The following is a 14,214-nucleotide window of genomic DNA, read 5'->3' on the forward strand; positions in this document are numbered from 1 at the left end:
CACACACACTCACTCACACACACACACTCACACACAACCACACACACACAACCACACACACACACAACCACACACACACACACACACACACACACACACACACACACACACACATGGGCTGCATTGCAAGCAGAATAGCTCCCCCTCCTCCCGGCATGCAGTTAGGTGGAGAGAGGCGGTCAGGGAGACAGCAGGCCAGAATGTGAGGACACTGAGACAGGTTGCCATGCCAGGAAATCTGCACAGAAGTCCACCCTCGGCCCTTCCTGCTGAAGCCTGGTTCTGAGGCTCAGAGCTAAGCATAAGACAGAGGACAAAGAGCCAGTTCTGAGTGGATGCCGCACTGAAGACCAGACTGAGGGCACGTGAGACAGTGACACTCAGGATGGGAGCGGTTCTCAGGTCAGCCCGAGCAGAAGCCATACTTAAGGTTCTTGGACAGGAGGAAAGACAAGCGAGCACCCGGACCCAGGTGCCATCTGGAAGCTGGGGATATAGAGAAGGCCTAGATCAGAGGGGTCCAGTATTGAAGGACTGCAGAGCAGAATCTGGGAAGGGGAACATGTCCGGGTCTAGTCTGCGGAAGAACAGGAAGTCCTGAACTGCTGAGGAACAAGCACATTTGGTATGGACACAGCCAGCTTCGGGAGCAGGGTGAACGGGTCTGGGCTCTCAGATGCCTTGTGAGCATGGAAGCCAGGCAGGGGCAAGGGGAGGTTCGGGGCCTGGTAGAACCGGTGTGACTGGGAATCAGACAGGGGCCCAGGCAGAGTGCTCTAGAGCTGGGAACTGGATCAGGAGTTGCAGTAATCGTACTGGCAGCAGTCAGCCTTATACCAGGTGATGCATTTTTCTTTACAGCGGTTCATAGCCTCAAACATGGAAGCGAGCCTTACATCGAGGGGAGGGGATAGTTCCAATGCTGTTAATAGCTTACCACAGTTCCCAAACCTAACTCTCCCCAGCATTCAAGGGACCAGATTTATCCTATGCACTTTCAGAAGAGGATAAAAATAAAAAAATTCATTCACTTGTCTGTACACACACCCCTTCCAAGATCCCAACAACTCTTAGGCTCGAGAAGCCACACCATTCTACCAGCGGCCCTTTCCCTGGACGTCTCACTGATAGATAGTGATAACCATGCATGGATAAACTGCTGACGGTGCACTTTTCTGAGCCAGAAATGCAGCCCCATGAAGGGTCCTCCAAGAGGCACAACTGGCAGGTATGGACATCTCAGCAATGGAGCTTGGCATGCAGAGGAACAAATGAGATGAAGCCAGGACTCACTTTCAAGGACACCCAGGGCCCCAGCTTTACCCTTCCTCCCAGACCCTGACTCTACTTACCCTTCCCCACTGCAAAGCCCACCATGGTCAGCCACCTACAAGCACACGGGCCTTCATTATGGGACTCTGGGGAGAAGAGCAGCTCCCGTGGAATACCCCCAAACCCCACCTTCCTAGGATCACACTCCTCAATCCTCAGAGGCAGAATGGTTCTGACAGGCCGTCTGAGCAGAACTGCTGTGGGTGCAGAGTTGTAGTCCCACCTGGGGAGGATCCTGACCAGGAGGAAGTTATCAATTGGCAGAAAGAATGGCATGTCCTCCCTCACCCCCAAGGTCTGGTTCCCATGTGGGCAACAGTAGAGCACCAGCTGGATCTTTATCAGGTGTCTTCTTCATTCTAGACATGTCCTGAAACATCTGTGCCCCCACTTCTAGGGCCATGGGTTAGTGACTGTCTCTGGCACCACCTGCTGTCCACCTGTACAACAGAGTTGGTTCCCATTTTGCTGGGAGAGGTTGGCCAGAGATTAGCCTCCCCACCCTCTCCAGATGGACATCTCGGCTCTCCCAGCAGGGGGCACCCAGACAGCAGAGCAACTCACCTTAGGATTACATCTCCTTTAATAGCAAAACTGAGAGTGCTTCTCATGAGCCCTACAGGGAACACATAGCCACAGAGCCTGAGGAGAGCAGAGGTTTCTCTAGCCTTTGAAGCCTTCTTTTCAATCTTTGACCCCTACCCACTCTCTCCTAACGTCACCAAAGCCACAAAGCATCAAGCTGTGCAGTTCCAACCGAGGGGCCCTGGAGTCCAGCACACTTCCCTTCCTCAGCCCTTCCCCAGCAACAAGCACCAGCAGACTGGCTCATGGCCTTTTCTTCCACTTTATTTCATATTCCACCACAGTAACAACTCCTGTAAGTTAAACTAAAAACCATAGACTTCCGGAAACGGCGGCAGCAAAGGACCAGTGGTGTCGAAGACAGAGGAAGGCGGGTGGGGATCAGCGAATCGTCTTGACTGGGCTCTTGAAGTTGCTGGCGGCTTGGAGCTGCAGCTGGTAAGCCATTGGATGAATCTTGAAACCGTAGAGCCTGGGCCGGGCAGAGGTCAGAGGGGCAGCAGGGTGAGCTCCCTTCTGGCCCTGGCAGTCGCTGGCATCCCCGACTACCCCAGCCTTCTGCTCATGCCTACTCAATAGTTCCCTAACTTCCTTGCTCACGAACATTTGATTTTTTTCCCCCATGAATACTTGAAAATGTAACCCCCTTTTTTTTTGAGACAGGGTTTTTCTGTGTAATAGCCCTGGCTGTCCTGGAACTCACTTTGGATGCCAGGTTGGCCTCCAACTCAGAGACCCGCCTGCCTCTGCCTCCCAAAAGCTAGGATTAATGGCGTATGACATAATGCCTAGCCTAAAAATGTATCTTTCTTCCTTTTTTTAAAAATGTGAGTGCTCTGTCTGTGTGTTCTTCTGCTCGTCAGAGGGGAACATTGGATCCCATTAAGATGGTTGTCAGCCATCATGTAGGTGCTGGGAGTTGAACTCAGGACCTTCTTGAAGAGCAGCCATTGCTCTTAACTGCTGAGCCATCTCTCCGTCCCCCTTAAAAATGTATCTTAAAGCCGGGTGGTGGTGGCACGCGCCTTTCCTCCCAGCACTCAGAGGCAGAGGCAGGTGGATATCTGAGTTTGAGGCCAGCCTGGTCTACAGAGTGAGTTCCAGTAAAGGCTCCAAATCTGTATCTCATTTATGGCAGAGGCAGAAGGATCCCTGAGAGGCCAACTCAGCCAACAAAAACTCTGCCAATCCCCCCCCCCCAAAACCACACACACACACAAAACTAAACAAACAAAAATCCACACGGAAAGTATAGCTCAAGGAGAGCGTCTGTGTTTAGCAGGCATGAGGTTAACCCCAGCCCACACAGAAAACTTCCAATCTGAGGAGCTGCAGATTAGTGCCTGTATAAATGGAATCTTTCCTCCCTGGGATATAGTTAAAAATAAGGACAATAAGCCACACTGAACCACAAAATCTGAGGATTTTGGCAAAAGTTTGAGCATCCAAGATGCCAACAGCAATAGCCACTGTTTAAATGGTCAAGGGCCACAGCACATTTAAAAACAGGCAGCCATGTCAGCACCGCTGCTCGATGGGTAAGAAAACGGAGACACAAGCAATCGAGTAACTTCCCCAGTCACTCAGCAGGAAAAGCCCTGACTTTAGGATAGGCAGGCCTCGAGAAAAGGCTGTTTGTCCTCAAGTCTCGCCAGACCCTGGGTAGTCCTTTGACCCTTTGTGACTGTCTTTGCCCCCACCTGGGTACAAACTGGTTGGCAGGTCGTTTGGGTCGGTACTCCGGATGCACCATGAAGAGCATGTGGGGGAAACCAGTGCCGAAGTAGGCGCCGTCTGTGTGATGGTGCCTCGATGATTTGGGTGTGTACACGTCCATGCACTTGGGGCAGTAGAGTTTCACCATGGCCTCGCCTGGGATGTCCGAAAGGCCTGGGAGATAGCCAGACACTGCAGACTAGGTACCCCAACTCTCCCCAACCTCCCACAGAACTCAGGCACTGAGGAGATTAACCTTTTGGAGGACTGCTGATAGCCCCTCCTCCCCGCCCCTCCTCGGCTCCCCGCCACTCACCGATGGGAAGCATCGGCTGGTTCTCACAGTACACACGAGGACAGTAGCCAAAGTCTCCCTGTTGGTACTTCTCCAGCTGAGGTGTGTAAAGTGGAAGGGACCGGTGGGCGGGTGTAGAGCAATTCCTTTTGCAGCTCAGTCCCGACTCCCATGCCTCCCACTTCTAACTAGAAGCCCCTCTCTGTCCACACAAACTTCTCAACTGCCTTCTCTCAAGTTGGCAGGCTGGAGAACACATCTGTCCATGGTTTCATTTCCCTCCCTGAAGACAATACCTTTAGTAGGACCGTCAGTGAGGATTTGATTCTCAGCCCAGCTCTGGGCTTCTCCTTGTCTCCTCTGCTAGACTTCTGACTATGCACCTGTTTCCCTTACTGCCTCAGAAGCAGTAGGAGCAGAGCCTCACCATTTGGGCGATGCCTCGGTTGGTGAGGATGTAGCGGGCGTGGATCAACCCATAAAGCATCTCCGCTGCCTGTTCAATCAGGTCACTCTGGTTGGGGTTGTCTTCCAACTCTTCATCTGAAAGGTGGGGTGGCCACTTGTAACCCCACCTTATCCCCAAGACGGCCACCTACAGTTTATCTAGCACCTGTTTCTGGGCCTCACCCTGTCTATCACCCATGCATCTGACCCAGAAACCTGGGCTTTTGACCTTTCTACAAACCCAAGACCACTCAGTACTGCCCTCTCTCCATACCTCTTCCAGTCTCTGCCTGCTTCTTTCCTTTCCCAATACATAAATACAAACACATAAATGCAGAGGGTGGCAACTCTAGACAGGCAGGAGGAAAGAAGCAGTACACAAAACCCATGAGGAAACTGGCATTATGAAACGGAGTTGAGTTACATCAGAGAGCAGGGAAACAAATGTTACCAGTCCCATACAGCAAGAGTCAGGTAGGGAGTCAAAACAACGAAGAAGCCAAGCACTGTTCTACCTGCCATAATTCCAGCACTTGAAGGCTTGGGCAGGAAGTTGGGCAGGAAGAGCAAGTGTCCAGTCCAGTGTGGGTTATGAATGGAGGGGACAGCGGTGGGGGAGACACATATAAACAAACAAGCAAGCAAGCAAGGGATTGGGGGATAGGAGAGCTAGAGAATCAAAATGAAATTTAGAAATTCAAGAAGCAAGTGGTTGGGTGGTGCTGGCACATGCCTTTAACCCCAGCACTCAGGGGGTAGAGGCAGGTGGATCTCTGTGAGTTCGAGGCCAGAGAAACCCTAAACAAAACGAAACAAAAAGAAATCCAAGAAACAAGACACAGAGGAAAAGAATCAAAACACACGAGTGCACACATTATCACCAACCCCACACTCAACAACAACCCCAGGGGCATATTACCAGGCTCCAGGTCCAAGATCATGTCTAGAGCTTGTCGATAGTGAGGCACCTGCTCATTGAGTCCAGTAAGATTAAATTTGTCCTGGATGTAGTCCTCATCCACCTACGGGGACAGGAAGTCAAGAGGATGAAACTAGTGTGGGGATGCCATCTTTCACCTGGGCCCAAGACATAAACAGCTGCATCAGCTCCCTGTGTTTCTTTCCCATTCCACTTCGGCAGGACTCAGCCTGCCTTAGAAACCGCAGCTCTCTCCTTCTCTGGCTGACAAGGTCCAGTGCACAGACATTACTCAACTTCTGTCCCTTGTCTCTAGGAACTGGATTTGCCCTTTCCTGGGGGACATCAGACTCTGAGCTAAGACTCAGGAATCATGAAGGCTAGACAGTTCAGTTTCTGAAAGGCATTTGTAATTGCCTACGTTAACACACTGTGACTTTCATGTTACAGAACTTTAACGTGAGACATTTTCATTTCCCTAACGGTCACCACGCGTGGTGACCAAACCCTTGTAATCCCAGCACTCAGGAGACTGAGGCGGTAGGATTGCCAGTTCGAGGCCAGTCTAGGCTCCACAGTGAGAGAGCTTCACGTGAAATCTGATCTCCAACAACACAAAATAAAGGCACATCGAGGGCGTGTGCAGCTGGCCGAGAAGGCCAGCTAAACTCACCTCACAGAAGAACTCATTACCACGGAGCCCACAGAACCAGGAAATCCAGGACACCTCCTCAGAGCTACTCATCTTTACGTCGGCTGAGAAAGGAGAGCGTAAGTGGAGACCAGGCTGTCTCTGGTCTCTTCCCTCCTCCCACACGTTCTCCCCACCGACGAAGGGCTCCGAGGCCACGCTGGCTGGAAGGACCCCGGCCTCCGAGGCAGCCCTCTCCACGCTCCTCTTCTTTACCTCCAGGCCCCTTCCACCTTCCAGGGTGGTGGGGATGAGGTCCACTGCTTTCCAGAAAATGACAGGTCCTGATCTATTAGTGTTACCCCAGTCCCTGGCGTTCCCGAAGGCCAGGCCCCCGTCCCCGCCATGTCAGCTGCGGCAGGGCCCTCGGCTGCAGCTCTCCACCACCGCAGGTGCTTGCACGCCCTGGCGCCTGTCCCAAGGCTTCCGAAGTTCATCCTTGCCGACAGAAGCGGCCTCTCCCGCCGGCACAGGGTCGGCGAGAGCACCGCACTCCTGCGGGACTCACGAGCGTCCCCACGCGCCGCCTCCTCTCCTCTGGCCACCCATCCTCTTGGGCTCCCGACCCGGTCGCTTCCTTCCTCGCCCCCACCTCTAGGAGCACAGAACCAAGTGCCGCCGCCCCGGGACGTGCGACGCGGCACGGACACGACCCCAGACTCACCGGCCGGCCGGACGGGGGATGGGACTGGGGCGGGGAAGGGGAGTTGTGCTTCGAACGGCAGCGTCCGCTACGGCGCAGGAAGCCGACCCGAGCGCCGCAGGCCAAGTCGGGACGGGGGGGGGGGAGAAGTGGGACCTGGGGAGGGTGGGGGAAGAGGGCAACGCGCAGGCGCCAAGGACCGCCCCCCTACCTCTGTGGACGCCGGGAGATGGAGTCCCGTCGGGAGAGAGACACTGCCGAAATGAGGGAAAGGCGAACTACCAATCCCAGGAGGCCCCGCGCATGACTCTGGGGTCGCGAGGCCCTAGAGGAAGCCGCCTGGGGGCGGGGCGAACGGAGGCGCCACCGGAAGCGGAAGCCGAGCACGGCGTCCTCCGGACCAGGAAGCTTGGGAAATAGAGTCTTGGGCTCTTTAGGCTCACTAGGCTGCGGGGCCGGCGCCGGCGCTCAGTTCCGTCCCCGCTGCGCTCCCCCACTGTTCCGCTTTGGTCTTCCCTGCCGCCCAGGGGACTGACACTGTCCCAGGCCAACCCACCGGACCCCGGTTCTCCTGGGCCCGCGGCACAGTTCGCTCAGGATCAGGCCTGCGTAGAGGTGTGGCTCGGTGGTGAGGGACGAGGGTCGGGTGTGCTCGGGATGCGCTGAGCTGTGCGGCCGGGGAACCTGGACCGCCCTGCGCGCTAACCTGGGGTGGCGCCAGCCGTTCTGCCGCCCGTCCCTCTGCACTTCTCCATGTCCGCGGGGCTTGAGCGCAGCGTTCTTCTGCGGACCCCAAGTGTGTTCTTGGAACCCTGCTCAGCGGAGTGCGGAGGGGCACCGCCGCTGTCGCATCTCACAGCCCCTCGGCATCCCACGGACCTCCCTGCGTCTGTCCGCAGGGCCTTTCTTGAGCGCGGAGCGTGGCCTCCCAGCTCCAGGAACGGAGCGCGGAGCGGGAGGGACCACGGCGAGGGTGGCCAAGGGCATTGTGGGGGCGTTATGTAAAAGCAGGACCCCAACCGACGGGCCCCCCGGGTGCTCGCGCAGTCTGGGCACGCGGTGCTCTGCGCGGATGCTTGGAAAGGTTCCAGCGCGGGAAACTGAACCTTGTGGGTGTTTTGGTGGTGCCGCTGCTGCGCGTGCGCCGTCGGGCCGCGTGAGCCTTTGGTTGGGTCGACTCTTGCGGATTACGGGAGCGCCATTTTGCGGTACGGAAGTGACAGTGCAACGCCTCCCCCCCCCCCCCCAGAAACCTTCCGGAATCATGTTACGCCTGTTTTTTATTTGGGAAAAGGAGACCCCTAAATGAGATCGAGCAAGATTTAAAAGGTCGAGCTGGTATTTCCTGACGGTATGTGTTACAGGATGGGGAAATGTTTTCAGAGAGAGCCCGCCCATTTTGGGTTGAAGGGAGATGGGAGTAGAACGCAGGACCCCTGGTCAGCTGTCTGGTGGAATGCCTTTTCCTATTATTATTTTTTTTCTTTCCTGTATTAGAGATAGAACCCAGACTTCCCGAATTCGAGGCAAGCATTCTACATAGAACCTTATCTACTATGCCTTTGTGAAATTTTATTAACATCTGGGCAGGATCTGTCATTCTAGGGGTCCACTTTACACACGAACCCTGGGCTCCAAAAGATGCTAGGTCATGGAGTCAGTTTTGGGGTGGGAGGCCCATTTTAGTTCTAGACTGCTTTCTCATCTCAGCAGGCCCCGGGGAGGCTGTACTGACCGTCATCATGGCTACCTGAAAGGTTGGAGTGCTTGTCACATCCTTTCCTTGCCCAGTCTTCGTTTTCCCATTTCTCCCCAGACCCATGTCCAGGCCATCCCTCATCACATTTACTCCGGCCACTGACTCCTGCGACCTCTGGAAGGATGGGCAGCAGCAATCACAGCTGCAGAAACCAAAGCCTGTCCTGGACGGGGCTGCAGCCCGGGCTTTCTATGAGGCTCTCATTGCAGATGAGAGTAGTTCCCCGAAGCCCCAGAGAGCTGGGCCCATCAGGGACAGACCGAGGAGGAAAAGAAGAGCAATGAGGGAGGCCGTGGTGGCCGCAGCAGCAGGAGCCTCAGGGCAAGGAAGACCCCATGAGGACGAAGACAAAATGACCCCGTGGATCCTGCTGGCAGCCCAAAATGGGGATGTGACAGAACTTCGGAGGCTGCTGGAACCCCGAGAGGCAGGGGGAGCTGGAGGGAATGTCAACGCACGCGATGCCTTCTGGTGGACTCCCTTGATGTGTGCCGCCCGAGCAGGCCAGCGGGCTGCTGTGCGCTATCTCCTGGGCCGCGGGGCCGCCTGGGTAGGAGTCTGTGAGCTGGGAGGCAGAGATGCTGCTCAGCTGGCTGAAGAAGCAGGCTTCCCCGAGGTCGCTCGCATGGTCAGAGAGAGCCATGGAGAGACAAGGAGCCCTGAGAACCAGAACCGGTGAGGGGGGGGGGGGCTTAGCTCATGCCCATCTTTGTTGTGTTCTGCCTTTCCTGGACACCCCACACCAAGGGCTCCAGAACAGCTCCCGGGGCTGGCTCTTCATCCTGCACTGTAGTTAATCCTGTCATAGAGTGGTTATGGACACGGTCTTTGTGCATTTAAGTCTTTCTACTTGTGATGTCAGCCTAAGATCTGCAAATCTCAGTCCTGTCTGAGAAGCGGGGATGAGGGCATCTTTCTCAAAGGGTCGTTGAGATGCAGTGGGTTAATGCAGAAAGTGGTGGAACAAATCAGCTCTGCCTACTATCCCTAAGAGCTTGAGGCCTATCTTACAGTATCCCAAATCATCCCTTCTGGACAGATGGAGAGGGGTTGGAGCACTTTCCTAACACTGGGGAGACCCCGGGGTCCCTCTCCAATGCAGCATAAAACAAAAAGACTACACCAATTTAGAAGGAAGGCATGAAGTGTGCTGCCCTGCTCCGTCTGTCAGGTGCCTGACAGCTGAGCTTCAGGTCTCCTTCTCACACTCCCCGTAACTTCTTTCTCTGCAGGCCTCCCCGCTGCTCCCCCCAGTTCTGTGAGGACTGTGGTGCCCACTTTGAGGACTCCAACCACCATACATCTACTGCTCATTTGCTGTCGCTGTCCAGGGGTCCTCAGCTCTCCAACCTTCCCCTTGGGGTGCCCACCTCCAGTCCTGGCTTTAGGCTGCTGCTGAGGGGGGGCTGGGAACCAGGAATGGGGCTGGGACCCCGGGGTGAAGGCCGTGCCAACCCTATTCCCACTATCCTCAAGCGGGACCAAGAAGGACTGGGCTATAGATCTGCACCCCAGCCCCGAGTCACACATTTTCCAGCTCGGGATACCCGGGCTGTGTCTGGAAGAGAGAGAGTACCTCGAGTTGCCACACTGAGTCAGAGGGAGAACAGAAAGAGAGAAGAGAAGGACAGAGCCTGGGAGCGAGATCTGAGGCTGTACATGAACCTTGAATTCTGACTGACGCCGTCTGGCCTGTTACTCGACTTGGAACCCTGACATGGGCTTGGACTTCTACTTCCTGGGTTCTGCCCAGATCCCAGACCCTCAGACCCTGGGCTCTGCTTTTAGAGAGAAGGGCTGAGAGTTGAGAGATAAACAAACTTCCTGCACTGTGTTGTGTTTACTTTCTTGCATGATATTGTAGCACATCTGGGTCCCATGAAAGTCTTACCTGAGCCAAGTGGGCAAGCTCTTCAGGGGACAAGAATCCCTAGCTTTGCTGGCTGCATTTTATCTGTTCTTTGAAACCCCCCTAAACTAGGTATTGCCCAGCTCTGTGCAAGACTCCCCTCTCAGTGGGTCTCTGGGCCAATCTAGTCAATTCAGGGATGTTTGTCATGTCACAAACCAAGTTTGCTATGTGCTGAATGGTATGCCCAGATCACAGGGACCAAATCTCATATGTAAAAGCAAAGAGCCATTATTTTCATGCTCCAAGCTTGGTCTCTCTGTCTTTCCAATGTAGCACTGAGAACAGAGAGCCCTGAGCTCAGGCAGGGTAGAGTTTTATCGTAGCAGAGGTTGGGATGAGGGGATTTCCAGACTTCAGGACCCTGATGGGCTGACATTTATCTAGGGGTATCTGTAAAACAGAAATAGGTATGTACTAGACTCTGGGTGGTTGGAATGTTTGGGATGACAGATACTTCCCCTTAGATGTAGGCCCTCCATGGATGGGGTCAGTTTATGGCTTTTCCTGAGTCTGGGTGTTGCCTGCCAGTAAGCCTGTCACAGAAGCTGTGTCTGGGCCTCAAAGCCTGTCATGGCAGCTGTGGTCAAGCTGTTTTGGGCCCCCACACTGAAAATACCACAGACCCTCAAGTTCTGAACTCCTTGAGGCCAGTTGTGATTAAATGTAATGCCTGGTGATAGGGAAGTCGGAGACCTGCAGGACTGCCCAGGGTGACCTAACATTATCCCTCCTGTATGCCATCCTAGCTGGGACCAGAGCTCTGACCTCCCAAATGCAAAGTTTCTTTCTTTTTTTTTGTTCTGAGACAGTCTCATCTTGCTATGTAGAGCAGGCTGGCCTCAAACTTGCTACATAGATCCAACTGCCTCTGGAATGCTAAGATTAAAGGTGTGTACCACCACACCCAGCCTTGCAGTATGAGGGATGTAACCTAGGGCTTCATACCTGCTATGCTAGTGCTTACAGAGTTACATCTCTAGTCCTAACTCAGACAGTCCTAAGACTCCATTTCTCTTTTCTACTTGGCACCCATACCCATTTGGGATGCTCATACCAAGTGCTAGCAACGTGAAAGCTCTCAAATCCTGGTCAGGAAGGGCAAAGGGCAGTGCTTAAGTCACGTGGCTCCTCTTATTTACCTTTCTGGACCAGCAGTAGCAGATGAGAAATGGAGGGGTGGCAAGGGCCGTGCAGAAGAACCGAAGGGCAGCGTTAGGGAAGCAGAGGCAAGGCCAGCCGGGGCTGTATATGCCCAGCCTTTCCTGACCTATACATGTAGGGATACTCTGTCTTTTAAAACAAAAACCAAGGGCTGAAGCACCGAGTCAGGTGGGTGGTGAAGAGCAGAACCGGGCTTGGATCCAGGTTCTGGCTTAAGCGATCCTCTCTACGCCTGCGCCGGTGAATCGCGGGGGCTCCGGGGGAGGTCGTTCTGCCGGGTCCGCCTCGCGAGTTGCGGGAGCTCCGCCCCCGTCGGTCCCTCCCGACCCGGTACAGCTGCTTCCGGGCTCGCAGGGCTCCGGAGGCGGCTCTCCGGACGCTGGGCCGCCGAGCTCCCCCAGCGCGCAGCTCCCGGCCGCCCGGGGCCCCAGAGCGGCCTGCACTGTGCCTCGCCGCTGCGCTCTCCAAGGACACCCCCGTTCTGACCTTGCGGAGGCCGCGTCTCAGCTGCGCCCTCGCGGGACAGTGGGCCACTCTGTGGACCGAGGGCTCCCTAAGTTAAGGAATGCGTGTAACTGACTGGAGTTCGCTAGACACTTCCATCCCGTCTTCCTCCCTCCCGAGACTTCCTGTTCCTTGAGCTCCCTTGGGCAGCGGTTTAAGGCTCCTCCAATTCAGGACCGAAGGACTCTGGGCCACCTTCCTTCCTTCTTCGATGGAGCACCACCTCCCCCCACTTTTGGGGCACCTTGGGGTGTGGCCTTGGTGAGTGAAACTTAGGGTACTGATTGCTGGGAAGGAAATCTAAAAACACAGAACATTGTGGGGGTGATCCTGGCCTTATAAGGCCCTTGAAGTCTTGTGAGTGTGTGGGGTGGCAAATGGATTTCTTTTCCCCTACACTGACAAGGAAGCAGGCCATCTGCCACACTTGGGGCTACGTGAGCTCTTTCTGAATCCAGAGTAGGACCACATCTCCAAGCAGATACCTATTCTGAACCAGACAGATTCTGGCTTCTGAGGAGATCCTGAGAATCTTAAGTAGAGCCAGGAAGCGGTCGCAGATTTGGGAGGGCTCATTACACAGTTCAGTCATGTTCCTGCGAAGGCTTGGTGGCTGGCTACCTCGACCTTGGGGCCGCAGGAAATCAACAAAGGCTGACTTGCCAACCCCAGAACCCAAATGGGTGGACAGCTCCCCCGAGAATTCAGGGAGTGACTGGGACAGTGCCCCAGAGACAATGGGAGATGTGGGGCCTCTCAAGACCAAGGATTCAGGGAAACCGAGGACCCTTGGGGCTGCTCCAGAGTTGAGCAGGGAGCTCCAAGTGGACCAGCTGGAGAGCAAAAAAAAGGATTCCCTCAAGCGGGACAAGACTGTCTCTAGTGTTCGAGAGCCTGCAAGGCTGGAGCCTGGAGGAGCCATTCCCAAACGGGAATGGGATTCTGTGGATTCAGGTGGCATGAAGAGCCTTGGAGTGTCCCCCCAAGGGGGATTCGGCACCACTGGACCAGAAGCCTTATTGGAGAAACCTGGTCGACGTCAGAAGTTGCTGCGTTGGCTACGAGGGGATCCGGGAGATCCCTCACATTACCTGCGGGACCCAGAGGAGTATCTGCAGATCTCTACCAACTTGACCCTGCACCTGCTGGAGCTACTAGCCTCAGCCCTGCTGGCTCTATGCTCCAGGCCACTCCGAGCTATCTTGGACGCTTTGGGCCTTCGAGGACCTGTGGGCCTCTGGCTACACGGGCTACTGTGTTTCCTGGCTGCCCTACATGGGCTCCATGCTGTGCTGAGCCTACTTACTGCCCACCCCCTGCATTTTGCCTGCCTCTTTGGCCTCTTGCAGGCCCTGGTGCTGGCTGTCAGCCTCCGGGAACCTGTTGAGGATGAGGAGACCACTGACTGGGAAAGTGAGGGGCAGGGGAGGGAGGCCAAGGAGCTGACCACGGAAGGTCCAGGAAGGGCGCTGTGACTGGGTGAGGGTGAGGGCAAAGGGTGAAGAGAGTGGCCTTTAGGAGGAGGGTGGGGAAACCCAGATCTAAGCACAGTGACCTCAGGGATGGGGAGGAGACTCAGGAGCGCGAAAGCATGGGAGCCCCTGTAAGATGACAGATGGGGCTGTTTAGGGTGTCCAATAATGGACCACGATGGGGCATCACCATTTGAGTCACCAGCTGTTGTTATTTCTTCCTTTTACGTTTATCCACCTCTTTTTAAACTACCACCTCCAATTTTCCCCCCACCTCCAGTTTTTAAGAGCAAAATAAAATAAAAATGGTGGAGAATGAAGGCCAAAGGGTCCTTTTCAACCCCAGGGGTGGACCAGGCCAGAGGCAGGCCAGAGATCTCTGCATTAAGAGGTGACAGGGAGATCCATGCAGTCCCTTGGATCTTAGACCAGGGCCATCTAGAGGAGAGTAGGGCTGTGAGGTAGGAGGAACTGGGATTCTAGAAGGGGCTGCAGGTGTTATGGTGCCTGCAGGGAGGGTCTGGTACTCAGTGGGATCCAGAAGCAACAGGGATGGTGCAGGCCACATTGGCCCCAGGATCGGTTCAGAAGGGTTCTGACGGGCACTGGGGGTAGCACAGTACCTGCCATCTCCGCTCAGGCTAGGGATTTGTTCACTCAGCAATAAATGTGCGACACTAAATCCTAAATATACCAGTACAATGTGAGAGGTGTTGCTCAGTGTCCTTCCTGATGCCAAACAGCTGGGGGTGTTAGGTGGTAGAGGTTCCGTCCTGGG

General features: G+C 55.0%; 4 protein-coding genes across 9 annotated transcripts; 2 read left to right on the forward strand and 2 right to left on the reverse strand.

Annotated features, from left to right (window-relative positions):
* Positions 1-572: 572 nt before the first annotated feature.
* On the reverse strand, positions 573-1,409 carry Ly6g5b (lymphocyte antigen 6 family member G5B). The gene is given in 4 exon segments (XM_036167192.1): positions 573-891; positions 1,126-1,149; positions 1,151-1,221; positions 1,392-1,409. Coding segments are annotated over 4 exon segments (432 nt in total).
* A 742-nt stretch (positions 1,410-2,151) lies between these two features.
* On the reverse strand, positions 2,152-6,982 carry Csnk2b (casein kinase 2 beta). 3 transcript variants are annotated; one of them, XM_036167765.1, is made up of 7 exons: positions 6,840-6,982; positions 5,968-6,050; positions 5,295-5,397; positions 4,356-4,471; positions 3,950-4,025; positions 3,618-3,807; positions 2,152-2,389 (listed from the first exon to the last, which is right to left on the reverse strand). In XM_036167765.1, exons 2-7 carry the CDS (start codon positions 6,037-6,039, stop codon positions 2,299-2,301), a joined length of 648 nt encoding a protein of 215 aa, XP_036023658.1. In that variant the 5' UTR covers positions 6,040-6,050; positions 6,840-6,982; the 3' UTR covers positions 2,152-2,298. The 3 variants fall into 3 exon arrangements, with proteins under 3 accessions (XP_036023658.1, XP_036023657.1, XP_036023659.1); XM_036167764.1 differs by lacking the exon at positions 6,840-6,982 and adding an exon at positions 6,650-6,786; XM_036167766.1 differs by lacking the exon at positions 6,840-6,982 and adding an exon at positions 6,202-6,260.
* Positions 6,983-7,010: 28 nt separating this feature from the next.
* Positions 7,011-10,216, forward strand: Gpank1 (G-patch domain and ankyrin repeats 1). Of its 4 annotated transcripts, none has more exons than XM_036167762.1 (3): positions 7,011-7,836; positions 8,445-9,062; positions 9,620-10,216. In XM_036167762.1, the coding sequence occupies exons 2-3, from the start codon at positions 8,449-8,451 to the stop codon at positions 10,062-10,064; spliced, it is 1,059 nt and encodes a 352-aa protein (XP_036023655.1). In that variant the 5' UTR covers positions 7,011-7,836; positions 8,445-8,448; the 3' UTR covers positions 10,065-10,216. The 4 variants fall into 4 exon arrangements, with proteins under 4 accessions (XP_036023655.1, XP_036023653.1, XP_036023656.1 ...); XM_036167760.1 differs by having other exon boundaries at positions 7,011-7,243; positions 7,878-9,062; XM_036167763.1 differs by having other exon boundaries at positions 7,011-7,243.
* A 1,236-nt stretch (positions 10,217-11,452) lies between these two features.
* C18H6orf47 (chromosome 18 C6orf47 homolog) lies at positions 11,453-14,143 on the forward strand. Its single transcript, XM_036167069.1, has one exon. It carries the CDS (start codon positions 12,555-12,557, stop codon positions 13,437-13,439), a length of 885 nt encoding a protein of 294 aa, XP_036022962.1. The 5' UTR covers positions 11,453-12,554; the 3' UTR covers positions 13,440-14,143.
* Positions 14,144-14,214: the final 71 nt, after the last annotated feature.

The sequence above is a fragment of the Onychomys torridus genome, chromosome 18, assembly GCF_903995425.1.
Source record: "Onychomys torridus chromosome 18, mOncTor1.1, whole genome shotgun sequence".
NCBI lineage: Eukaryota > Metazoa > Chordata > Mammalia > Rodentia > Cricetidae > Onychomys > Onychomys torridus.